At 40.4% G+C, this 26,750-nt stretch overlaps 1 protein-coding gene across 1 annotated transcript in view; it reads left to right on the top strand.

Annotated features, from left to right (window-relative positions):
• Nucleotides 1-26,750, top strand: part of ZPLD1 (zona pellucida like domain containing 1) — a 90,771-nt gene that overhangs the window by 49,911 nt on the left and 14,110 nt on the right. The window contains exons 2-5 of the mRNA XM_088668997.1: nt 12,783-12,896; nt 21,924-22,144; nt 25,087-25,268; nt 25,992-26,064. Of these exons, the coding sequence (XP_088525123.1) occupies nt 12,783-12,896; nt 21,924-22,144; nt 25,087-25,268; nt 25,992-26,064 (590 nt within the window). The remainder of the gene's footprint in view (nt 1-12,782; nt 12,897-21,923; nt 22,145-25,086; nt 25,269-25,991; nt 26,065-26,750) is intronic.

Genomic DNA, 26,750 nt, shown 5'->3' with positions numbered 1-26,750 from the left:
AAAGGATATAAAGGCAATAAGAACAACAATGGCTCAAGAGTCTGTTCAGTGGCCTCAGCTTTTGTAGCTGGAGTCAGTCTGAGCCATGCCTTCCGAGGCCAGGAGGAAAAAGGCCTGCAAGGCAGGAAACAGGTCTTCCAGGACTCACTGCTAAGATGGTCTCATCTCTTTTGAGGAATGTATCCTGGTTTGGGGAAATGTATTTTATAAATCAGATGTTGTTGTTTTAATCAATAGATTAACATTTTATTTGCATATATAATTTTTATGAATACATTATTTCTTTCTAATTTCAGAAGCCTTTAATCAGTTAAATGGCAGTACCTTTTCAGCATTAGTAAACAAACCAGACATTATTAATATTTTTACTCTCATCAGTAATGTAGTTTTGCCTTCCTTTCTACCTACTCCAGCAAAATGTTCTGTTGGTCTGCTTTGAAAATTACACACAACACAGCAACCTATGCATTATATAGTAGGTGAAGCAGTGAATACTAACAAATGGCATTCTAAACTGCCAAAGAGGAACACTTTTTAAAAATAGTGTCTTAAATATTTGTTTTACTCATCTTCTGTAAAGTTTTCTGGAACAGTACTTTCCAACATCAGAATTTATGGTATCTATTTGATATAAAGTGCAGTCATAAGCATTCAAATAACAGGCTGGGTACGTGAAATGTTGAAAAATGCATATGTCTGTAAGAGTGAAGTGTCACTTGTGGACAATGAGGAATCGTGTCAAGTCTGGTTTTTCTTTTTGCTTTCCATTTCTGTGGTACATGAGGTATTTCACAGTTACATGTGTTCTGCCTTGAATAACTGGTTGCAATTGTCCTGAACAGGTCTAAAGACTCCCCATCAACCCTGTTGAATATTTTACATAGCAAAATCCTTCCTCTGCTAATAAATAGAGTTAGAAGGAAAAGGCAAGTGGCTAACAAGCTTACACAGTCGGGGGGCAGAAGATATGAGATTGTTTCACATGAATCGAAGAGAGCAAAGGGATACAGGCTCATTACCTTCGCAGAGATTCCCATACCTTTGAAAACCTAATCCCTCTGACTGCGCTCATGAATAAAGATAATTCTCTTCCATTAAATATACATAGCAAATACTCAGGGCATTGCAACAAATGGACCACTTTGCATTCACAAATTGAATTTGGGTATTTGTGTGCCTCAGCAAAGGCATAAATTCAAATGTGTGACCCTTGAGAGGGTGTCTGAATTTTAAAATCAACGGGACTCAAGTCCGATTGTTTTCAGTGGCTCTATTCTAATGAAGCATGACAAAAGCCTGGTTTGCACAGTACTTCAAACCACAGTTAAGCTTAACTGTAGTTCAAAAACTGCATTTAAAATGTTTGTTTACACTCCTCATGTATAATTTTTCCTGGAACAGCACTTTAATGGCGAACATGTCGTGTGCTTCTACTGATTTTACCATGAGTTTGTCTCTCTCCAGACCACAAGCTGTATCTAATGCTCGTTCTTGACTCACTCCTTAAGATTTGCTTGATGGGAATAAAACATGAGCCCAAGTTTAGATGTAATCCTAAATCAAACCATGGCTTACAACCTGACAGGGCTGCGCAACAGGAATGAGGGGGCGTGAAGCAACTGTGATTTTAACCCTGTGGTACATTGTATGCTCACCTTTAAACCATGGTTTCAGTTATTTTCTCTTATTTTATTTTTTATGTGGTTTTTATTGCATAGTTTTATGTGTGATTGTTGTAAACTGCTTTGACTTTTTAAAACTGAATAGTGATATGTGATAGATAGATAGATAGATAGATAGATAGATAGTAAGCACTGGGGCACACCAACCCATTGTTTGGATCCAACCCATTTTTATCATGAGTGATTGCCTATTATAGCAAGTTATCTGCCCCGTCCACTGTACAGCAGTCAGAAATTATTCTGTGCTGACTAGTTCCCATTAAGTTGTTATGGGTTTTCCCCTCCTTTTAGGGCCTACTTGTAAAATCTTCTCAGTTCCCCCAAGCTTCCCTCTTCTGTTTTGGCTGCATGAGAGAATTACACTCAGGGAGAAATTGTTGTTGTTTAGTTGCTTAGTCGTGTCCGACTCTTCGTGACCCCAGGGAGAAATAGGGATAGATGAATTGGTCAGTTTTGGTTTCTCTCTGTTTCTCATTTTACCTTTCTTAGGATCAGCTCTCTACATTTCCACATCTCTCTCTCTCTCTCTCAAGAAAATTCCTCATGGAAAATCTGTGGGGGTTTATCCTAATATACACATTTGTGTACGAAATGTCACCTAACATACAGCTTTTTGCCATGTTACCAATATAAAGCATTTATATTTTCATTAATATATACATTTTATGCATACTTTACACTAGTATAGCCATTTTTGTAAACATCATTTGGAGGAAAAACTGCATTGCAAAATTCAGAGAGGTGTGAATGTTGACGGATAGCTGTGCTTACATTCACATATTGTTTCAGAAAGTATTGATTAGGTAGATTCACCTTTTAATGAGAACTGTGTCCCTAGAGAAAAAGCTATTATATGTATACATCCTATGATATTAACTCCAAGGTACAAAATTCAAGGTTATTTGAAAGTTCAAATTTCACAGTTAAACAAATTTTCTTTTCTGACAACACACTGACCAGCATCCTACATTTTTGAAGGCATGGTGTGATAACTGCATGCATATGTTTTTAGTGCACCAGGAAGGGCTATGGAGATGCATAGATTGCAATGTAGATTTTGTGCTGGTGGTTTTATGGAAGACCGAAGTAATCTTGAAGAATGGACCCGGGGTTATGCTGTGCTCCTGCCGGAGGAAAAGCTTTCCAAATGCCATTGGGGATCTTCATGGGGTGGCACATTTCATGTCACTGTTAATGGAAAGATACAGTGACTGAGGTTGTAAAATGATTTTATGTTTTTAATAACCTCCGCTAAAGACCAAAAGGCGAGAAAAATTTTATACTAATGACACCATAAAATCAGAAGATTCACATACTGTAAATCTACCCAAGTATAAAAAGGTGCCCTAAGTACACTTGTTTATGATGCTTAAGCAGTATTCTATTGCTGATTCCTTTCAAGCAGAGAGTGATCCTGCCTTGGCTTTAATTGAGATCTTAAAAATGTGAATAATTCTTCAGCATCCCAGCTTCTACCACTTTCTATCGCTTGACAGTATCTCTGCTGAGTGAAATCACTGTAACCACTGATTGCGTGAGGTAGTACAGTGGAACCTCGGTTTATGAACACCTGGGTTTACGAATTTCTGGTTTACGCACGCCACAGACCCATCTGGAATGGATTAATTCACTTTCCATTACTTTCAATGGTAAAGTTTGCTTCAGTTTATGAACACTTCAGTTTATGAACAGACTTCCGGAACCAATTACACCCATGCTTTGGGTTAAGTATGCTTCAGGTTGAGTACTCCACGGACCCATCTGGAATGGATTAATCCACTTTCCATTACTTTCAATGGGAAAGTTCACTTCAGTTTAAGAACGCTTCAGTTTAAGTACCCCGTGGACCGTCTGGAACAGATTAATCAACTTTCCATTACTTTCAATGGGAAAGTTCACTTCAGTTTATGAACGCTTCAGTTTATGAACAGACTTCCGGAACCAATTGTGTACATAAACCGAGGTACCACTGTAGTTAGGTTTTACTCAGTCTTTTACTTATACAAACTTCAACAGATGCTAATGGGAATTTCTTCAGGTAAATTCAGTGTTTGGCACACCCATAATTTACCATGCTATGGCTCTCTTGTGGTGTCAAAATGGCACAGTGACATGAGAATTGTTCTTTTCTAGAAATGGGGGTGGGGGTGGGGAGCAATACCACTATGGTAGAGCACAGGCTTTGCATGCAAATGGTTCCAGTTCAATCCCTGGCAACTCCAGGTTGGCCTGGGAAAGATTCCTGCTTGAAACTCTGGGACCTTGAAGCCCTGACTCAGTATATACTAGCTTTCTAAGTGGAATACTTGGACTACTGCAATGCGTTCTATGTGGGGCTACATTTGAAAGTGACTCAGAAACTGCAATTAATCCAGAATGCAGCAGCTAGACTGGTGACTGGGAGTGGCCGCCGGGACCACATAACACTGGTCCTGAGAGATCTGCATTGGCTCCCAATATGTTTCCGAGAACAATCCAAAGTGTTGGTGCTGACCTTTAAAGCCCTAAACGGCCTCAGTCCTGTATACCTGAAGGAGTGTCTCCACTCCCATCATTCAGCCCAGACACTGAGGTCCAGCGCCGAGGGCCTTCTGGTGGTTCCCTCACTGTGAGAAGTAAGGTTACAGGGAACTGGGCAGAGGGCCTTCTCAGCATAATTGCCAAGTCCCAGTTAGAAAAATACGGGATCAGCAGCGCCAGCACCAGAATTCGCTTCTATGCATGTCCAGACATGCGTAGAAGCAACTTCCGGTGCCGGCGCTACCCTATTTCCGGTGCCAAGACATGGGCAGAGCGGCACCGGAAGAAATCCGGGGGAATTACGGGATATTTCGCCATTCGGGATGACAGCAGAAAACGGCTTTAAAAACGGGAGTTTCCCGGGGAAAACGGGAGAGTTGGCAGCTATGCTTCTCAGTAGTGGCGCCTGCCCTGTGGAACGGGCTCCCATCAGATGTCAAGGCAATAAGCAACTATCTTACTTTTAAAAGAGATCTGAAGGCAGCCCTGTTTAGGGAAGTTTTTTTAAAAAAATAATTTTTATTAAATTTTCCAAATAAACAAAACAAAGCAAATTACATTTCATTTTACATTCACCCTTCTCAGTCTTTCCGCTCTGCCGAGCTTATGACTTCCCTCCCTCCCGCCATTCGGCTTTGTTTCTCACTCTCATCTGGTAGTTCCTTTTTGTAAAGATAAACAAGTTCACATCGTAGGATTTATTTCAGTCCTGCAAGTGCCTTTAATTCTGTATTGTGTTTTTAATATTCGGTTGGGAGCCGCCCAGAGTGGCTGGGGAAACCCAGCCAGATGGGCGGGGTATAAATAATAAATTGTTGTTGTTGTTGTTGTTGTCTCCTCTGATCTAGTGTGGTGAGGTTCCTCCTGCCCACCATGAGTTGCTGCACCAGCATATAAATGTGTGGGGTGGTGCATACACCAACTGAGCCCAATGAATCATGGTGTTTTGCTATCTCTGCAGGGATTGCTGTGCTGCTATAGATTTCATTTTCAGAAGCTGCATCCTTAACTCCCATTACTGCAATGTATTATATGTGGGCTGCCTCTGAAAATTGTTCAGAAATTTCAGCTGGTGCAGAATTTGGTGGCCAGGTTGCTCATCAATCCTGGCCCAACTGCACTGGCTGCCAATTACTTTCAGGTTCCAATTCAATGTGCTGGTTTTGACCTATAAAGCCTTAAACAGCTCAGAACCGCATTACCTCAAGGACTGCCTCACCACATGTTAACCAACCCAGACTATGTGATCATCTGAGGCCCTTCTTCATATTCCCTCTTCCACAAGAGGTCCAGAGCATGGCAACATGAGAATGGGCTTTTTCTGCAGTGGTTCCTCATTTGTGGAATGCTCTCCCCAGGGTGGCTTCACTATATATTTTTAGACGCCAGGCAAACATTTTCCTCTAAATCCAGGCATTTGGCCTTTAACTACAGTATCTGTGGCCTTTTAGAAGTGGGTGGGATGTTTTTGAATGTAGCTATGTGAGGTTTTTTCTTTGTATGTTTGATTGGTTGCTTATTGGTTGTAAGTTGCTTTGGGCAAGATAAAGCAAGTAACAAATTTAATAAATAATGATGATAATAACAATTAACATTTAAAGAGCAAGGTATTTGTCAGTAGACCTCTTCAAAAGTAATTAGCCACTAGTAGATGTATATCATTTTGATTATACATTATTTTGATTATTATGTATTATAATTATTCAAAATTTGATATTTCTGGGTCATTTGCAAGCAAAAGCTAAAATCATAAACGACAAAAATGTATCATGAAAATAAAGTTTAAAACAGGAAAAAATGCTTAAAATGACATAATTACAACAGAATTAAAAGGGTTAAAACATTTTGTAAATGAAAAGGTCTCCTGGCACCATAATGATGGCCATGTTGGGGCCATCCATGGGGAGGCCATTTCATAACAGGGGCACCAACATTGAAAAAGACCTTGTAGTAGCTGCCCACTGGACCTCATTTGGCAGAGCTACTGCGAGAAGGGCTCAGAAGTCAATCTCTTGGTTCTGGTAGGTATAAACTGGTGGAGGCAACCCATAGCTGCCAAGTTCTCCCTTTTTTAAAGGGAAATTCCCTTATGCTGAATAGGCTTCCTCGCAAGAAAAGGGAAAACTTGGCAGCTATGGAGGCAACCCTTCAGGTAACTTGACCTCAATCTAAAGGTTAATACCAGAACTTTGAGTCGGACCCAGATATGGAATGGAAACTAGTGCACATAACAAAGCGCTGCCCTATAATAACCATATCGACCAATCCCTGCTTCATTATTTTGGACCTGCTATAGTTTCTGGATAAAGCAGCCTCATGTATAAACAGTTCCCCTGAAATCTCTTCTTTTACCAAGTATTTTAACTCAGAAATTTAAATAACAGTTGTTTTGTTTGTTTGTTCCATTTTTCTTTTCTTTTCAAAGAGCAGGCGGGGACAAATTCTTTTAAAAAGTATGTGCATGAAATATGTACACACGTCTTTTCAGATTGCGTCTCAAGACTGTAATCCCGCATAAGTACCGTTGACTTCAGTGAAGTGGATGTACTTCTTGGGTGCGATCAAAACCCACAGGAAATAACTAAACAAGAAAATGCTGTGATCATTATTTTGGACCTTCTTCCGTTAGTTAAATGTTGTTAAATAGTGATAATGCCTCTTGCTTGCCTGGTTGCTGGTTGGAGGTTGGAGAGATAGGTGGGGTGGGGAGAGAGCAGAAACCTTTGGAACATAGCCTACTGTTCAACAGTAAGAGGCTTATCTCTTGCTCCACCTGCTTTTGCCTCTGACCACTCCCATTTCTGCCTCTAGCTCCACCCACCAGTGACATGCATCCTCCAGGAAGTTGTGTATGAGCAATGTGGCCCTTGTGCTGATAAAGGTTCTACACCCCTTAAGTCTGGCATACACCCAACCCTTTGTTACTTAAATCTGTTTTGTTTCTTTCCTGCTGTTGGTATGAAAGGTGTTCCATTTGTCATCTGCTCACAATTGTTTCTTTGTAGTCATTTATATGGAATATTCCAAAATAAAATAAAAACCCAACAGAATGATTTTTTTTAAAGATACAGTAAAGCTGCAGGAGGATGACCCACATATTAATTCAGAAGATTTATTTTTAAAAAACCAAAATCAGTAAGTAAATCAACAAATCAATAAATACATTAATGATAAGTAAAAATCACCACAGCACTAAAATATTATTTGCAGCATAGTAAAATGAGCCATTGAAACCTTTCAAGTTTCAGTGCATTATGAAAACACTCCAGTTTCCTATAAGCTGTTGCCCTTCCTCATTCTAATGAAGTTTGTTAATTTGACTACATACATTATCCAATTTTTAATGACCATTCTGTTATTGATGCAGCCCCCCCCCCCAGATTTTACTGGTGGCCTCTTTGGCTGCAGTGAGAAGATTTATCATCATTTCCTTTTCTCATTCTAAAATTTATGATCAAACATGCCAAAGGAATAAGATCAAGAGACTTAGTGGGATAATATAACAAGCACACCCTGCATGTTGGTCAACACTAGCTTCTGGTATCCCAGTTTCTAGCTGCTTGGTCTATTCCATTATGCTCAGCTGGTTTTGTATGTATATAGATACCATGCTGTTGAATTGTATTCTGATGACAACTGCATTCACAGCAACATCACATATCACATTTTATCTCAACAAGAAATGTGTTGCCCCCTGTTTCTTGCTTTCTGGTTTTGAGTATGATCACAATTGAAAAAGGGTTAGAAATTTCTCACAAAGCACAACAGAACACTGATAACTGGCTGATGCTATCTCCAGGCTTTCTCTTCTCTTCTCTCTCTCTCTCTCTCTCTTGAGCAGACAAGATTTTCCCTCAATGAGCTGATGACAGAATAATATCTCCAGATTGATTGCTCACCCCCTACAGACCTCTTGAAATATTTCTACCCTGGAAAGTTGAAGATCAAAAGCATAGTTGTTGTTTTTTTGGTTTTTTTTTAAAGGGCAAAGAACTGAAAAAGCCATCATAAAGAAACTACTCCGATTTCAGTCTGGTGATGAACAGGCTTGTTAAGCATTTTGAGAATTGGCAGCCTTTCCCATCTAATATCCAGACATACTTTTAAAAAGAATTTCCATAATGAGTGTCTCTTTCCCCATCAGAGGAGTTGGAGTATTTTCTGAAAAAAGTTCTGCTAGGCAGTGATGTTAAACACCTGATTACATGCAGCAGCACAGGATACATGGAGTACAGCTGACTCAACAGCTACAGGGGATTGGGGTAAGTGCCCTTCATGTAAGCCACTTAAAAATGGTCCAAGATCTTTTCGGTTAATCTCAATGGATGTGTACATTTTCCCCAAGTTTCCTTTGTATCATTTGTCAGGCATTAAGGGTTCGTGGGTAACTCCTGTTGAGTTGTTGGATGTTGAATATGGGCATGGAGATGCAAAGTTCTGTCAAAGTCCCAGTGTGAGAGGAAGTGTTCAATTTTTTTAAAAAAATCCTGGTTTGTAGTTGTTGAAATCCAGCTGCACATTGTTCTTTTGATCTGAGAAGTGCACTAGGACAGGAAATTGTTTTAGGATGGTGAAGTAGATCTAACACAAAACTTTGCAATTGGTTCCATCAAGTGGAACAGACAATCTTACCCAGCTAACGGTGTCAGTCTAGCAAGTTCGCACAATCAACTCAGTAAGAGTTACAAATGGGGAAGTTAGATAAGGGAGATTTCTTATCAGGATTCCATTGCAATTGAAGGGATTAATTCAATGACTGGAAGAGTAATCTCAAATTGTTGACGTGAAGACGGGACATTATTTTTGTTTCTATAAAATGGCTATGCATTTCTGAGTGAGAAATAAGTTGGCTTTGAAATAAAATCCTTTTTTGGTTATCAACGTAGTTCAGAACAGCATGCGGACATTAATAGTTAAATGTATTCTGAGAAGGTTTTCATCATCCTCTGAAGATAACCAAAGTGGGCATACAATCCCATTTACTATTACTCTCAATCTAAGGATATATTATAGTGAATGGCACATATTTCCCCTTTTTCCTCTCAACTAGATGATTCCCAAAATTGTTTCCAGTATGACTTATTTGAGTGAGAGTCAAAGTACATAAAGGAATCAGTTTTCAATTTCATCATAAAATTTACCTCCCCGCACAGAGTTTTTAAATAAAAAAAAACTGTGGGAATTGTGAATTTAAAGGCTTAGGACTCTACTGGCATTTTGTGTGCTTACTTAATGAAATATCAGAAACCTTATATACCCAAAGGTTTATATATAACTTTTCAGGATTAGATAAGGTTGTATTATACTGCAACCAAATAGCACATTTCTTACAGACAATTTCTTTTTCTGAAGAAATGAAATCAGGAATGATTCTAACTGATAAAGGGATACCACCTTTATTTTAAAGTTGGAAGTGAGAAGCTGGCATATGATCTAATTGCTAATACCTTCAATCATATGTGAACAAATTATATGTTCACTTATTTGTTTTATCCCTCCGTCATGGGAGGTAAGTCTGGTGTCAACTCAACATACAACCATTTCTGTTCTGCCATCTGCCCCATGGAATGCATTGCAGAGTGAACCCCAGTAGGCCCCATCAATATACCTATTTTAGGTGGTTGGTGAAAACCTTGGTTAACTTCGTAATTTTTAACTGGATATTTGTATGCTGGAGGAATTTGCTAAATTGGTTGTTTATTGTTTTGTGTTTGATTTGTTGTGTTTTAATGTCATTATTACCTCTTGTTAGTCACCTTCAGTCTCTTTGGAGAATACAACAGGATAGAAAATTTTATAATTGAATAAAATATTTATTTATTATTTCCTATTGATGGTTTCCTCATAACAAAAGTTATCTAGTCCACCCTCCACAAGCGTATACAGGTTCATTAAACCCAAATGATATTTACTTTGATCTGCGTTCACATCCTGGATGACCCTGGAATATGGGAATATCCTATAACATGAAGCTGCCTTCTACTGAGACAGATCATTGATCTATCTAGTCCACAGACGGACTTCTCTGAAAGAAACTGAGCATCCCTTCTGACAGTGGGGAGAAGATCTTGCTCTGCAGAGATCATGAGCATTATACTGGGACCATCTGTATCATTAAGCAACATGCTCACCAACATGTTAAAGGTCCTTCTCTCAGAACTCACAAGTGACACAAGATTCAAAGGCAACTTTCTTTTCAGAATGGAGTTAGAAGACAAAATTGCAGTGCAACAACTCTGTTTTCTCACAGCTGGAAATAAGCTGCGCATTGCAAGATTGAATAAAATTTGTTTCATTAGCATGAGTCACAGATGCATAGCTTTAAAAAAATAAAAATAAAAATCACTGCTGTTATGAAAATTGTGTCATTTGCTCTTTGAAGAGTAGATGCGTGCAACCAAACAAGCCACTTATTAGCAGTTAATTTATAAAAATAAACATATCACATGCAGTGTTGGAAAAGGGTCAAAGTAGGCAATCAAGGCTGCAATCCTAACTACACTTAAGTGGGACTAAGTGTTATTGAACCCAGTGAAACTTATTCTGAATAAATATACCAAGCATCTTGCTATTATTTATTCTTTCAGAAACTCTGCTGAAAGCTCTTTGTCCTTGTAAAATTCTTAAATAATGTTTGTGTGTTGATCATTATTTAAAGAATAATGATTCTCTCTATTATTAAATATCCCAAAGGAGCATAACTCAGCAGGTTATAAAACGATGAACAGCTCGATAGTTTCTGGTTGTCTTGCATGCATTTGGTGTCTGTTAATACTTGAAGGAGTGTAGTGGACTTCTATCCTGGTTATTGAAATTTGTGGCAAGGCTTCTGTCTCATTCCACTAGGAAAGGATTTATATTCTCTCCTTCAAATAGATATTTCAAAGAATCTACTTGCATCTCTCATTCTTGAAATTGAAATGAACTGCACTAAAATTGAAATATTTTCATACTAGATAGTTACACTGAAACCTCACAATTAGATACCTCAGGTTATATGTATTTTTGAGCATTTATAAGCAGCCTTCTTTCTGAATGAGTCTTGATATGATTCCCAAACAGGCTATGTAGCCAACTGGTTATAATGCTATTATCACATTGTAATATATGCTTTTTGGAATAATCATTGAACACAACTGAATAAACTGTAGAGTCTTTAGTGAAGGGAAAGCAATAGGTGCTGGCATAAATGTCCCAAATGTCGTACTTCATATTTGATCAGTGGCTCAGCGCCACTTTCCAGATTGTTAAAAACTGTATGAACGATTGCTTTGACCACTAAGCCTCGCCGCAGATTTGTTCCAATATTATTTTGATACCCAAGTATACAGCATCACAGAACCGAAGAGCTTGCTGATAATGAACATGAGCATTTATCCCATTGGTACAGCAGACAAAAATATATAGGAAGACAAGTGATAGCCACAGTTTCACATCTTGTAGCTGGAGAAGCCTGAATTTTTGTGGAAAGAAAAACAAATGTAACAAAAGCAAGAGGTCCCTTTTGAATCTGAATGATTTTAATGTGAGCAAAAAGGAACTGCAGAATATAATCTGTAGCTATGATACTCAAATACTGGCAAGTAAAACATGCTTACATTTTGACATGTAAGTGGTATGTAAATTAAACAACAGCAGCAACCACCACCACTGCCTATAGGAGGAAGGGATGTAGCTCAGTAGTACAGCATCTCCAGGGAGAGACCCCTAACCCAAAAATCTGGAGAGCCACTTACAGTCACTGTAGATGGTACTGAGCTACATGGGCCAATGATCTGGTTCGGGCAGCTTCCAATGTTCCTATGCTTTGCACACAGAAGGTCCCAGCAGAGCAGAGGTTTTGCATGCATAAGCTCCCAGGTTCATTCCCTGGAATTTGCCTGGTCTGGGAAACAGTGCTGTCTGAAAACATGGTAACCTGCTGCCAGTTAGTGTAGGCAATTCTCATCTGAGCAGACCAGACTCAATTTAATGCATCTTCCTATGCTGTCTTACTAGAAGAAGCTATTAATGCCAATAATCTATTTTGGGTGGCACGAGGAGACCCCTGTCTGGATACTGTGCACACAATGTGACACAGAAGCAAGCACATTTACAGAGCAATCCTATACATGTGTAATAAGTCCTCTTACTGTGTTCAGTCAGGCTTGCTCCCTTGCCTAGGTTCACAGCCTGAAACCCAACTGGGAAAACAGTATGGGGCTCTGTGATGTATAGTTTAAGCACAAAAACCCAGCGGAGAACCTTGGAAGAAAAGGAGTTCAAAGCTGTGCCAGAGCACAAAGAACGCAATGAACTGAATACAAGAGGCACGAAAATAATGCCCTCTCATTTAGGTACAGGGATGTAAGTACCAGCAGAGACATTCTATGCTATGAGGTGGGTTTCCTCCTGGCGAGCCTTTGTTGATCAGCCATTCTTTTATCCATAGACCTGTTGCTTTAAAATCAGGCAAGATGGTTAACTTCACAGCGGATCCCTGTTATTTCAGACCTGATCCAATGATCACGAAACAATCACAATAAGTATCTCTGGTGCAGTAAATGGGGACACAGAATAATTGCCTCATGTTTCCCTTAGGTTTTACAATGGAACGAGTATGGTTGCCGCTTCTGCTGACTGCAAAGTTTCTCACAGTGACCGCGCAGTTCAATGGATACAACTGTGACGCCAACCTCCACAGCAGGTTTCCTGGTAAGTGTTAATTGAAACATATTAATTATAAGTCCTTTGTTAGCTTGTTTGTAGAGACTACAAAGCTTTAAAGTAAATGAAGCATTCGGAACAAACTCCTCATTAACCAACTAATGGTGAGTGAAATTCCTCTGAAATAGCACAGAGCTTGCTACCCATGGGCGCAGCTACACATAATAAAAACAGGGTTTCATCCTCTTTCGTGAAGACTGAGTTTTGTGCATTAATTGACTATGCAGAGAATACTTGCACAGATTGCTGTTGACAATATTTAAAATGGATTTTCTTTCTTTCTAGAAGTATAGGAAGCTATTTCCTTAGGCCCAAACAAGATATGGCACCATTCAAGCAAGGTTTATATTTTATAGAGTAAATACCTAATGTGCCACCTCTCTGATATGGACTGGGATTGTAGCAGAGGAATGTGTGTCCCAAAATGTAACCATGCCCTATCAGGATTTTAACCTGAATTTGAATCCCCATGGCTATTTAATCCTAAAACCCAAAAATCCTCAACCCACCTGTTCACGCTGACTATAGTTAGCAAACTACAGTTTCCATGGTTTTTGGGCTGGGGGTGGGTAGGCCAAACTGGTATGATACTGCTTTATATGCATAGTGCAGATGGAGGTCCTTGTCACTGTTCAAGGACACATTCTAACCAGACAAAAGCACTCAAGAAGGACACAGAGCAGGACAAGTGAAAATTGTGGTTTGGGGAGAGATTAGAGCATTGAACAGATTAGAACCTTGCTAGAGATTTCCTTCCTTTGCTTTAGTGCAAGTAATAGATCTTATCGAGGCTTTTTTCAGCCGTAACTGACTGGAACTCAGTTCCAGCACCTCTCAGGTGGGCATCATTGCCATTATAAGAGAACAAGGGAGGTGTTCATGGTGAGTTCTGGCACCTCTTTTTCTAGAAAAATAGGACTGGATCTTACCAAGAAGTACAACACAGGTAGTTGCCCTTAGTAAATTAGTATGTATGAAACAGATGTGTTTCCGATTCTTATATTACGTTATGTAAATAGGAATAGTTTCTTCTTCTTCTTCTTCTTCTTCTTCTTCTTCTTCTTCTTCTTCTTCTTCTTCTTCTTCTTCTTCTCCTCCTCCTCCTCCTCCTCCTCCTCCTCCTCCTCCTCCATCATAGCAGCCAGTCCCTAATGCTTTCCCCCCATATCCAACTAAGAATGAAAATGGAGTCCAGATTATGCAGATCCTGGTCTCTGTAGACAGGATCATGTTTGATTGTCATTGATGCCCACTGAGCTCTATGCACAATAGTAGGCAGAAGTGTACCAGTAGTATTCTTGTCTGGATGAGGCTGGATCAGGAAGATGCTCTTAGAGCAGTGTTTCCCAACCTTGTGCCTCAAGATGTTTTGAGACTACAATTCCCATCATCCCTAGCTAGCAAGACCAGTGGTCAGGAATGATGGGAATTGTAGTCCAAAAACAGCTGGAGGCACGAGGTTGGGAAACACTGTCTTAGAGTAATGCACTGCACATGGGGTTGACTCTGAAAAGTGTTCAGAAATGTAAACCACTCCAGAATACAGTGACAAGGTTGTTAACAGAAAATACTAAATTCAGCACATATTAAAAGACCTGCGTAGGTTACACTGGGGATCAATTCCCCCCCCCCAATTTTCTGTTGCATGAGATTTTTCAACTGTTCTTATATGTTTTTTCAATGCCGATTTCATATCTGAAGTCGGTTTTGTTCTGTAAGCTCTAGTTTTTTTTGCAATTCATGTTTTTCACTTTTCACCTGAATATTCGTTTTTCACAATGCAAGAATTAAATATTTTATTAAACACTTAGCCAAAGTAGTACAATATAATTATAAATGTAAGTGACTTATATAGCATTGAACATGACATGTATAAAATTGAAAATGACATGTATCTCTAAGTACAGTTGGAGGTATGCAAAAAAAAAAGTATTCCCTTGGGATACAGCATATACAAAAATGAAATTAGGTTAGAACAACTGCAGGTGTCAATGCATTCCCCAGTGAATTGTCAATATGTTTCTAAGTTTACCTTTGAAGGGATTAGGATATGAATATTTGAAGGACCATTCATCCAGGTCTTCACTGCAGGCCTTGCTTTGGGTGCCCCCTACATTGTGGTTATGTTGATAGGGCATTTTCAATGGAAGACCCTCCCTTGAAAGGTCTGATTAGCATCTGATTTTTTAAAAAAGAATTTTCTATAACTTTATAATTATTTGTGATAGAATTGGTTGAAATTTCCACCTACGTTTGCACCCTTTGAGACCATGAATCCTGCTACAGTTCAGAAAGAGTTCTTTTCTTGTAAGCGCATCAATTGCAGTTTTAGGGTGGGTTAAAAAGGAACCACTTAATATCCCGTGGTGTTTTGTGGGCAATTAGTCTGAAAATCATAGGCACAAGACAGGTGCCTCTGAGTATGAAAGCTGCCAAATTGCGGACATATAGGCCAAGGGACATTTCTGCTAGGCACCATTTTCACCTCTGGCAAGCCCAAAATCATCCAAAGTGCTCCCTTTACCTTGGGATTTAGGATTTGTTTGAATCTGATGCACATCTCTAACATTTGCAGCTTATTTTACTAACATTTAGGACTTGTACTGCACCTCTTCCTTTCCTTCAAAGGTTAACATGTTATGCACTAACTCCCTCTCGAGGGGTAATAAATATTGTGTGTTCAACATAAGGAGATTGTTCTGATGGTGCAAGTATTTCTGCTTTCCTGATGGAATGATCCCCCATCTTCTACCTCTGCATGCTGTTCTGAAGGCTCACCTGATCCTCTAGAGAAGATGGGGAGAAATGGGGTGTTTGTGGAGGGAGGAGAGGGTGAATTAAGCTTCATTGCATGGGCAGGAGTTCTTCCGCTAGCTTCCAACCAGGACTGGCTGATTGAATCTGGCCCATTATTGATTTGTTTTCGCCAGAAGTGGTACCGTAGCAACACAAGAGTATCCCTGTGAGTCACTCTTGAAGTATGATTGGAGATATGGCATTCTTCAACTGCTTTTTCACCCATATGATGAGACTTCTGCCTGAGTGGTAGCAGCTCCATATTTTGTTTGGTATGTAATGAGGATCTCACTAAAGATATAGAAAGGAGTTGGATAAAGTTTGTTTTTCAATACCAGATGTTCATGCTCTGTTCAAAAATATGCACATTTACTTAAATAAATAAAATGGGGTTACTTGTGAATGTTATGCTCAACTTTGCATTTCATAATTAAGCCCCTTAATAGATGCACTGGTGGACCTGGCACTGATTTATAACCAATGAGGTGCCCTGTAGATATTGTGAACTACAACTCCCATAATCTATCATCATTGGCTATTCTAGCTGGACTGATGATAGCTGTAGTCCAAAATACCTGGAGAGTACCACATTGGCTACCCTGGCCATAGACACTAGTTATCCTGGAACCAACTCTACGATTACAAATGGGAAACTGGAACAAACATTGTGCAATAACATTATGAAAATGAAAGGGCCCTTTTTCTACTTCAAAACACGACACTGTGAATTATTTCCTTATGTTTTCAGAAGTGCACACCTATTTCTTCATGCTTATTTTGTTAGTGGTAGCCAGCTTTTAGGAAGGTGTCTGCCAAAACAGGCATTTATTGCCTATAGATAATTCCAGATCTCTATTTTGAACAAGTGCTCACAGTTACTGCCAAGCCCACAAAGGGATCAGAAGCTAATTTGCCACCATGGGTTGCATTTGAAAAGTATGCCCTGAAGACTGTAAAAATAAAGCTGATTCTAGACTTCACCTAACGTTTCTGCTGGTGATTTAATGCATCACAAAAAATATAGTTCAATCATGCTTCCACAACTTTATTGATTCAATTAAAGGTACAATAATACTGGTGATTAATTTTTATCATCAAATTAGCAATAGTGATACATAGTGTATGCTTGGGGATTCCAAACACTTAAGGACTTTTCATCATGCTGTAACCTTTGAATTATCATGAACATAGGAAGCTACCTCATATCTAGTCGTCAATGCAGGGTATTGGTCAATGCAGCTCAGTAATATCTACACTGAATTGCAGCAGTTTTCTGGCCTGGCAGTAGCCGATGGACAGTCAGGGTGGGCATTGCGGCATTGCTTACCCGGCTTCAAAACACCATGTGTCTCTGCTGGTTACTGAGAGGGAGATAGGCAAGGCAGCAGAAAGCTCAGTGTAGTGCAGTAACAGTGGTGGACCCAATCTGTTGTTGCTGCTGCCGCTGCCGTACTTACACCACACTGAGCTCCCTGCTGTCTTTCTCCGCTCCCTCTCCCTCTCAGTAATGGACAGCAATATGTAGAATTGGAAAAACAGATGAGAAACCCCACACCACCCTGCTGGCCGCTACTGAGATGGAAACCCGGAGTGGGTGGCACATGAAAGCTGGCCTGTGAGCACAGTTCTGATACTTACTCATTCACTATCATATATACAGAGATCAAATATCTGATGCATTTCAATTTATCCTGCATTTCAATTTATTGTTGGTGATGTTTTAGTCCATTGCACTGTGTAGTGCAATATATTGTTGCATGCCACCCCAATCTCCATGAGCAGGGTGAGATTCCAGGAGTTTCAGGTGCTTAGCCATGGTTTGTGTTTCCTTCAGAAATTAGGCATAGCAGAGACTGTAGTGTCTTCATGATATATGGTTTTATTTGCACACATATACAACCTGCACCTAGATGGAGGAATTGCAGAGCACGCACATCCTATGAGGGTCTGGTTACCCCTTTAAGGGTAGAATTGGTTTCAAATGACAGTAAAAAGCCATTCTCTGTGACTCTTAGTTCCAGCTCACATAGAGTTGTGCCCATCCTTCTCCTTCTCGCTGCTAACTCCATGGACCTCCCCAAAGCCACAATATTCAAAGTTGAAACCCTAAACCAGGCATCCCCAAACTGAGGCCCTCCAGATGTTTTGGCCTACAGCTCCCATAATCCCTAGCTAACAGGACCAATGGTCGAGGAAGATGGGAATTGTAGTTCAAAACATCTGGAGGGCCAAAGTTTGGGTATGCCTGCCCTAAACCGTGCCTTTGCCTCTGCCCACTAGCACCCAGCAAAGAAAGAGCCCAACTCCCCTTTGCCTGGAAATCTTGCCCTCTGATGGCTTCCTTAATGGGTTATCACTGGCCTTTGTCTGCTGAACTGGCTTGACTCATTAGCCAGCGTATTTCCATCTTTGGCAAAGTTTAATGAAACCTTGATTATTTCTAACTATTTACTAAACCCAGGAATTAGGAGGAGGATATGACACCCAGGAATTGAGCACAATCTGCCCCCCAAACCCTATAACAGTGTGATGCTGAGCCAGACCAATCAGTAATGTCTACTCTGACTGGCAGCACTCTCCAGGGTCTTAGGCACAGGTCTCCTTAGCCTTATCTACAGTAATTCTTTTAACTGCAGGTGCCAGGGAATGAACCTGGCAGCTCTTGCATTAAAAATATGTGCTGTGCCACTGAGTTATTGCTCCTCCCTTTAGGGTATTGTAAGAATGGATTCTTGGATTGATGCTACCTCCCACAGAAACCCATTATGAAGCTGATCTAGAGACAATTGCCATTTCATGCGATATGTAGAAGGAGCAGTACATTTACTTTAGACATTCAAGTCTCCTTATGTTGTCAAAAATGTAGCACGGCAATTCATCCTGGCAGTCCTAGTGCTAATAACTAACAGTTTTCCGGCACTTTAAGAGTGCTAAATCATTAAGAAGATCTAATAACTTCCCCTTTATTTAAATTAATGATCCATGCAGTGGAGCACAAAGAATAATTACAAGGTGTAAAGAATTAACAAAGGCTCTGGTCTGTTCAACAATATTTACCCCATCTTATGGGCACTGAACATTGCTCTAACACTACAGTGGCTGGCTCTTGATTATGATGTATTATGTTTGCAACTGGAGTCATAAATATAACCAGGATTTCAATACATTTGAACATATTTTCAGTCATCTTACTCTTCAGCAGCACTTCTACTGTTTACTTAAGACAATACTTCACTGAAAATACACATTTAAGGTTCAAACTCTTAGTATCCTTTGAGCATGTGCAAACTGTATTGGCAACCCAGAAGACTTGCACAGCTTTGACTTTCCCCTGCTTAATAGAAGCCATCTGCATAACAAGCTGCTCTGACACGCAAGGGAGATCCAAACACAATCTGCAGTGCAACATTATAGCACTCATTCGGCCAATCAAAGTCAATAGCCTTGATATGCATGTGAAGCACAGTATATGTGAGAACTGGTTGAACATTTTATTTTGTGCACAACCAATAGAACATTTGGGCTGGATCTATACTGATCTGTAAGAACCCTATAGAAAAACCGTAATATAGCTCTCAATGCAATTTTGCATTGATGATGGATTGCTACTCTATAGCACCGTCTGCTGTAAATTTTTATAATGCATTTTTAACATAACTGACCAGTGTAGATTAGTTTCTGGAATGCTTTGGACAATCTCGGCATAATCCTTTGCTCTTAAACAAGTCAAAAGTATGAGAGTACGAGACTCCAGCCATCTTGTAAGGAGCAGTTCCTATGGATGAGCCCTCATGACATTTGCTCCCATACCTGGAATAAGAGACAGGACATATACAGTGTTCGAAACTCCCATTGTTCTAGGCGCATCTTGTGACAGGGAATTTCATTAGCGCAAGCAGTTTCTGAGCTCTGGGTGCAGAACTGTGCCTAAGATTTCAGTGGAAGGAGGACCTTTTTCTACTTCCAGCTACTCTCTGAAGACTGTACAAGAGACCCTCTTAGGAATATTAGGGGGGTGGGCAGGAGAAGGACTAATCCATGTGAAAAATGAACATAATATTTTAGCTGCAGTTCATTTTCAGCTTTGTTTTCTTGTTATAAAAAAGTGTGCCTAGACATTCCATTGTTGTGCCCATAACCTAGGTTTAAGGTGCCATTTAGCTCCTAGCTTTCATATCTCAGTTTCTAACACTGAAAATATACCATTTGACTGAACTGGAGCAACAAAACTGAACTGCAGAGCAGACAAGTCATTGGATGCTGGCAGGTGCCACCTAACACAGCTCAGCCCCAGCTATGGACAAGCTTAACCATGCTGCCTTGCTCCTCCTTCCAAGCTATGGGTAAGCAGAGTCTTGCTGCCTATCCCTGCTTCTCAGTATCTGTCACCTGAGGCAGCCACTTCACTCAGCCTAATGGTAGAGCTGGCATTGCTTGGAGAAGCATGACGTTCAGCTAAGGATGTATATTCAAATGCGCATCTGCATCAGGACCACAGGGGAGAAATAAAGGTGTTTATATGAATGTTTTCTCTCCGAATAAGGCTGCAATGCTGAGTGCTATTCTGAGAATTACAGCTGTAATGACTAGTGGGCACTGCTCTCAAGTGAAGCTGATAAGGATTAAGGCATTAATATAGAGGGACCATGGATTGCTATAATATTTTCATAGCATTTGCTGATTTATTTTCTTTTAGCTTTTCTAACAGTTCCTAATAATGTGCTTATTGTTTTGTTGTTTTACCAAGAGTTTTCTATCACCTACCTATTCCACTGTGCTGACTGGAATTCTAAATTGCTATTAATAGCTGCTGTGTACATTTCTGGAGCCAAATGAATTGGGTGCTCAGAATACTTGCTCATCTGCATCCTACATTAAATGAGAATATCAGCGAGCAAAATGTGAGAAGAAATATTGTTTCCAAGGGCTAATTTTTGCGTAAAGGCTGCATAATGGTTCCTCGCAAGATTTAAAAAGTGCATATACTACATCATTTCGGGTGGCTTGAAAGCTTTGAATGCCCCATTTAATGAGGCTGGCTTTTTCATTATGATTCTTCTATGCCTAACCTTTTGTTCATGTAATGCTGCATTAAATGTCTGCTGTTTTGCATGGACCTTGGAATGGAATATGATATGCAAAATATGAGTGGTATCAATTTATTGCCACATTAAAGTTTTTTGGGGTGCATTTGCATGTTCACCATGCTCATCCCCGAGGGAAAAGGGGCACTGAATGTTTCTGAGAAGGGAGAGTCTCTTGTTCCTTTCCACAAATGAAGGGTGTACAAAAATGGTAAAGCAAAGTCACAAGGCAGGCTAGGTATCGTGTGTGCGTGTGTGTATTCTAGTTGCTACCCTATCATGCATGCAGTACCATGTGATGCTCCTAAGGTATTAAGATAAACCAATGGGTCTTTGCTTTTACAGTGTTGTAGTTAGTTGGGGTATAAGAGAGCGGTGTACTGGACAGAGAACACAGGGAAGGGTAGCTTCAGGACTCCCCCCCCCCCAGAGAAGGTACAATGATGTAATCAGCTGGGGCAACAGGGTAATCGGTGGACCATCCTTGTGCTTGCCAGTGAATGTGATGATAAGGAGGCTTTCACGATGTCCAGCTCTTTGTGACAGATTAGCATAGAGGAAGCCAGAGAACAAGGAAAATTATCAGGCCTTTCCTTTGGTATGGTTCCTACATCAAAGCAGTGGCTTGAATGGTAATCCTTTCCTTGCAAGATTGTTTGCATTTATAAAATCCAGTTTCAGCAGGCTGAAGATTTTTTGTTAAAGCTCAGGGTGTTCTACCTGCTTATTCTCTAAATATCTATTGCATGACTGTCAGCTGATCCTAATAAATTGTCTGCTATGTATTGCTGGTTTTGGGTGTGATGTGCACCAGGGCTGGCCCAAGACATTTTGACACCAGAAGGGATGAAGGAAGATCTATATGAGGAACAAGGGAGAAAGAAAGATGGACATCGGGAGCTGCTATCCTGGTGAATCCTGACACCCAAGGCAGTCAAATTAACTTGCCTACATCACTGGTGCAGAGCATAAACTCTTTAGTAGTGGTACCCACCCTTAATGGGAACTCTTTGTCAAAGGAGGTCCATTTGTTTCCATGTGAATTGCTTTGTTTTTAAGATCACAAAATATAAATACATATAAATATATTTCAAGAACTTCAATGTGTTTCCCCCCTCTTCACTTTTCATTTCAGCGGAACGAGATATCAGTGTCTACTGTGGAGTACAGGCAATTACTATGAAGATTAATTTTTGCACTGTCCTTTTTTCTGGTTATTCTGAAACGGATCTGGCATTAAATGGGAAACACGGGGATTCCCACTGTAGGGGATTTATAAACAACAACACATTTCCAGCGGTGGTCATTTTCATAATCAATCTCAGCACTTTGGAGGCCTGTGGGAATGCTTTAATGGTAAGATGCAATTCTTTTGAGGCTACGCAGTGAGATGGAGAAGAATTTCAGTTCAGTTTGCATTTTAGTTTGAATGTAACTAACTCCCAGCTCCCCAAACAATATGCAAACATTGCTATTCTTTGAAAGTCACACTTCTCTGAATTTCGTGAATTAGTAAAAACACCAGACAAAAATGTATTCTGTTTGCAAAAATGTGTGTATTAGGCAAAATTGCATTAAAGGTGTGTATATTAGAAGAAGTTTGCAGTGAAATGCTGATAATTGTTAATGAGAAATTTTATTTTATTTTTAATTTCAAACTGATGCATTGAGATTGGAAAAATAAGAAACGGGAGGAAACAAAAACTGGCATGTGTGTGTGTGTGTGTGTGTGTGTGTGTGTGTGTATGTGTGTAAAATGCCTAAAAAGGGACGCAGGTGGCACTGTGGGTTAGACCACAGAGCCTAGGGCTTGCTGATCAGAAGGTCGGCGGTTCGAATCCCTGTGACGGGGTGAGCTCCCGTTGCTCGGTCCCAGCTCCTGCCCACCTAGCAGTTCGAAAGCACGTCAAAGTGCAAGTAGATAAATAGGTACCGCTCCAGCGGGAAGGTAAATGGCATTTCCGTGTGCTGCTCTGGTTCGCCAGAAGCGGCTTTGTCATGCTGGCCACATGACCTGGAAGCTGTACGCCGACTCCCTCGGCCAATAACGCGGGATGAGCGCCGCAACCCCAGAGTCGGTCACAACTGACCTAATGGTCAGGGGTCCCTTTACCCTTTATGTAAAATGCCTAGTATTCTGGAAATATTCTGGGAGCATGGGAGATTAGAAGAGGGATTATGTGCATGTCTGAGCTATGTGAACCTGGTCATTGTGCTGAAATCTTGCCTGCATCTAATGATGGTTATCACGGTTTGACACCGTGCTTTTCTATCTGCTATGTCTCTCCTCTGAGATGAGCTCACAAACTGACAGCTGGATAGATAGGATCCAAGTCAATGAGTTCTTCATTCCTTAGCTGGCCATTCAAATAATTCTAGCAATCCCAGTGTTTTTCTTGCAATAATGATAATGATACAGCATCAAGTGAAACAGTACAAGGTCAAATGCTTTGTGAGCTGGAGTTCACTGCGGAAGATGTATAACTGAGAGGGGACAATTAAATGGTTTATAAGAAAGCTAATTGAAATGAAAATTCTATTATTTGCATATGCAAATATTCTGACACTTGGGTGTCATGGCAAAGGGCTGGTGTTAGTGTGCAAGACTAAGGGCTGGGTCATGCCATCCATTTTCTTCCATTTACAGGTAGGTAGCCGTGCTGGTCTGCCCTAGTCAAAACAAAATAAAAAAATTCCTTCCCGTAGCACCTTTGAGATCAACTAAGTTTGTCGTTGGTATGAGCTTTCGTGTGCATGCACACTTCTTCAGATACACTGAAACAGAAGTCACCAGACCCTTATATATAGTGAGAGGGTGGGGAGGGGTATTACTCAGAAGGGTGGTGGGAATGGGTGAAAGGTGTGGTAAACCTGCACAACTTTGAGCGCATCCAAAGGGGAAATTTGCAGACCATCATACCTAACTCCTCATAATACAATGGTCTTCCAGATATGTTCCAATACACCTTGCTACCAGTACATTATTAATGAAAGTTCTAGATGGGTACGGTTATTCAATAGATGGTAGCCCTATTTATGTGTTCATAGAATGTTTAGGGGGAGTGACCATGCATGTACTGGTTCTGACCCAAATATCCCTGCCTCTATTGGTACCCGATGGGAATGACAGGGCAGGAAGCAGAAGGACCAACAGTAGGGGGAGCCAGAGTCATTGGCAGGCAGAACCAACTAATTCTAATTTGGTTGCCATCCACCTTCTTGCTGAATTCAATGCAGGCAACACTGAGGTGAAAGAGGAGGGGAGGAAGCTGAATTTTGGAGTGTTGGTGGTCTTATCTTTCACTGTGAGTTGGATGAGGGCTCCATTATTTATTATTATATTATTATTTCATTAGCTCTAAGAGGGTTTTCTCCCTCTCCTTCTTATCCTCAGCACAATCCTCTGAGGTAAGTTGGGGTGAGAGTTGGTGACTGGTCTAAGGCTTCCCAGTGAGCTTTATGGATGAGTAGGGATTTGAACTCCCAGTTCCTAGTCTACCATACTGACACTGGTTTTCTCTCTCTTTCTCTGTATTTTTACCAAAAGAATTGAAAGTCTGGCACTGCCTCAAGTAGCAGTTTGATTGCTTGGAGCAGTTTAGTCACGCTCCTGTGACAGAATACCTCTGGCATCATGATGCCGTGTCATTTTTAGGAGCATTTATTCTTAGGAAGGGGGAGATCTCTGCCCCCATTGTTGCTATTGATAAAAAGGAAGAAAATATCTCAGTTGTTATCACATTTAAAGGTAACACCATTTCCTTCAAATGCCTGCCCCTGAAAGTTGCTGAATATTGCCCCCACTTTTCTGGGGGATAGATACATGGTTCTGTGAAAGTATTGTGGGGGATTATTTCAGAGCAGACTAATAGATTGGACTAAGGTTGCGCAACAAATCACTTTTATATATTATAGAAATGGTAGATAGCTATTGCTCCCATTTGTATATGTCATCGCATCAGTGGGATAGCAGAATGGGAGGGTGGTTATACCTTTACTGTATGCCTCTGAACACCAGGTGCTGGGAGTCACAAGTGTTGAGAGCAACATTGCCCTCAGGTACTGCTTGTGGTCTTCCTGTGGTTCTTCACTGTGAGAATAGGATGCTGGACTATGTGGGCCTTTTGCAAGATCAAGCATGGCGCTTCTTATGTCCTGGTGTAGAGGTTGTGGTGCATCAAATAATTTACAAGGATGGTTTCTTAACCTTTAACAGTCATATCGTCACTATTTTAAAAATTCTATTTTCTTATAAGATTGCCTTCCCATAATTCTGTTTTCTGACCTTATCCAACTAGGTAACCTCAGTTCCAGGAATCAATGCCTATGGCAATGTATCAACAGTCCAGATAGGCAATGTTTCGGGATACATAGACACCCCAGATCCACCCACAATCATCAGCTATTTACCAGGACTTCTGTATAAATTTAGTTGCAGCTATCCCTTGGAATATCTGGTCAATAATACACAACTTGCTTCGTAAGTATGAGTATGATATTGCAAGAAGTGATGGTTCTGTGTGTCAGGAAGCCATTGCACTGTATTTATTATCATTTAGGAGTTGGCTGGAGCTTTGCATGGTGGATATGCCCTGTGAACATATCAGATTTCTGATGAAATGCATGGATTCTGGTCATTTCCCCCTCCATAACTAGAAGCGACATCCAATTTGAGAAGGAAGAGGATATAGAGAAGGAAAATAATGGCAAGAAGGAAAGTATTCCAGGGATTTGGTTTGCTATAGAATTAGCACAGCACTGAAGTCTCTGTGTTTCAGTGTTAGCTTTCATGATGAAAGTTCTTCTGCAATTCCTCTTAAAGATAGAGTGGTACTTGTACATAAGCAAAGAAATATTTACTTTCCATTCTTTTTGCACAGCAATATATTAGTATATGTATCACAAGCAAATGTTATTTCTATGTACCGTATATCACAAGAAGTTATTTTCCCCTATCAATTTGCTTCTTAGCTAATTATTTGCCTGATCCATTGTTTCAGCAATGCCCATTGTTTCAAAGCTCTGACAGAGCTTCCACTATAAATTCCGATTTGTAGCAATTTATAAACACAAGAGGGGGGGGGGAGGGAAATACTCTTGGTGGTGAATTCCAAAACCTGATTTTATAGTGAAATATGGAATTGCAAAAATAAAAAAATAGATGATTCCATCAACAATTTTTTGCTTTCTAAATCTGTTCTAGATCATCAGCTGCTATATCTGTAAGAGAGAATAATGGCACATTTATTAGCACTTTGAATTTGCTCCTCTACAATGTAAGTATTAAAAAGTAGACGTTTCTTAAATAAAGCAATGGCTGCTCACCTGCCAGCTGGAGGGGAGTGGTGGCTGTGGCAGTGGAGCAATCTTCTAGGGGTGGACATCACTTCCTCCTCTGCTGGTGGCGCTGACTGCTGGGACTTGCCCACAGTTGCAGCCAATTGTGGGCAAGCTTGGGAGTGCTGTTTAGCGAGTGGACCAGAGGGAAAACTTCTTCCGTTTGGTCTGCTCTCTGGCTGTAAAAGCCAGCTACACCCTCTGCTAATGCACCTCCAGTTACTGGCTTATAGAATGCTATAAGTGGGACCAGCCCCCTCTATTTCATTCTCTCTCCCTCTGCATTTCCAGCCCATCCAAAAGAGTTGGCCAGAATGCCCACTAAGCATGTTCAATTCTCCTGTGGCTCTTTGGAGTTTTTCTCAGCTTAGAATCCTCCCCCTGCACTTCTCGAAATCTTGGGGTTCTCCCACAACTGCCCAGCCTTCCACTTGGGTATGGGTGGTACCATTTTGGCTATTTATACAATGGCGCTCACAGCCTTAGATTGGAAATATCGGAAATCGTGCGTTAGATCCAGCCTAAGATAATTGCATTTGGGTCCCTTTGAAATGGAGGCTTAATTACCATGGATCTTTGTGGGAACTAAATTCAGCTCATCTAGTTTGACTGCATCCCTGGCTTG

Source organism: Zootoca vivipara, chromosome 4 (genome assembly GCF_965207765.1).
Source record: "Zootoca vivipara chromosome 4, rZooViv2.hap1.1, whole genome shotgun sequence".
NCBI lineage: Eukaryota > Metazoa > Chordata > Lepidosauria > Squamata > Lacertidae > Zootoca > Zootoca vivipara.
This window is presented reverse-complemented; position numbering and strand designations above follow the sequence as displayed.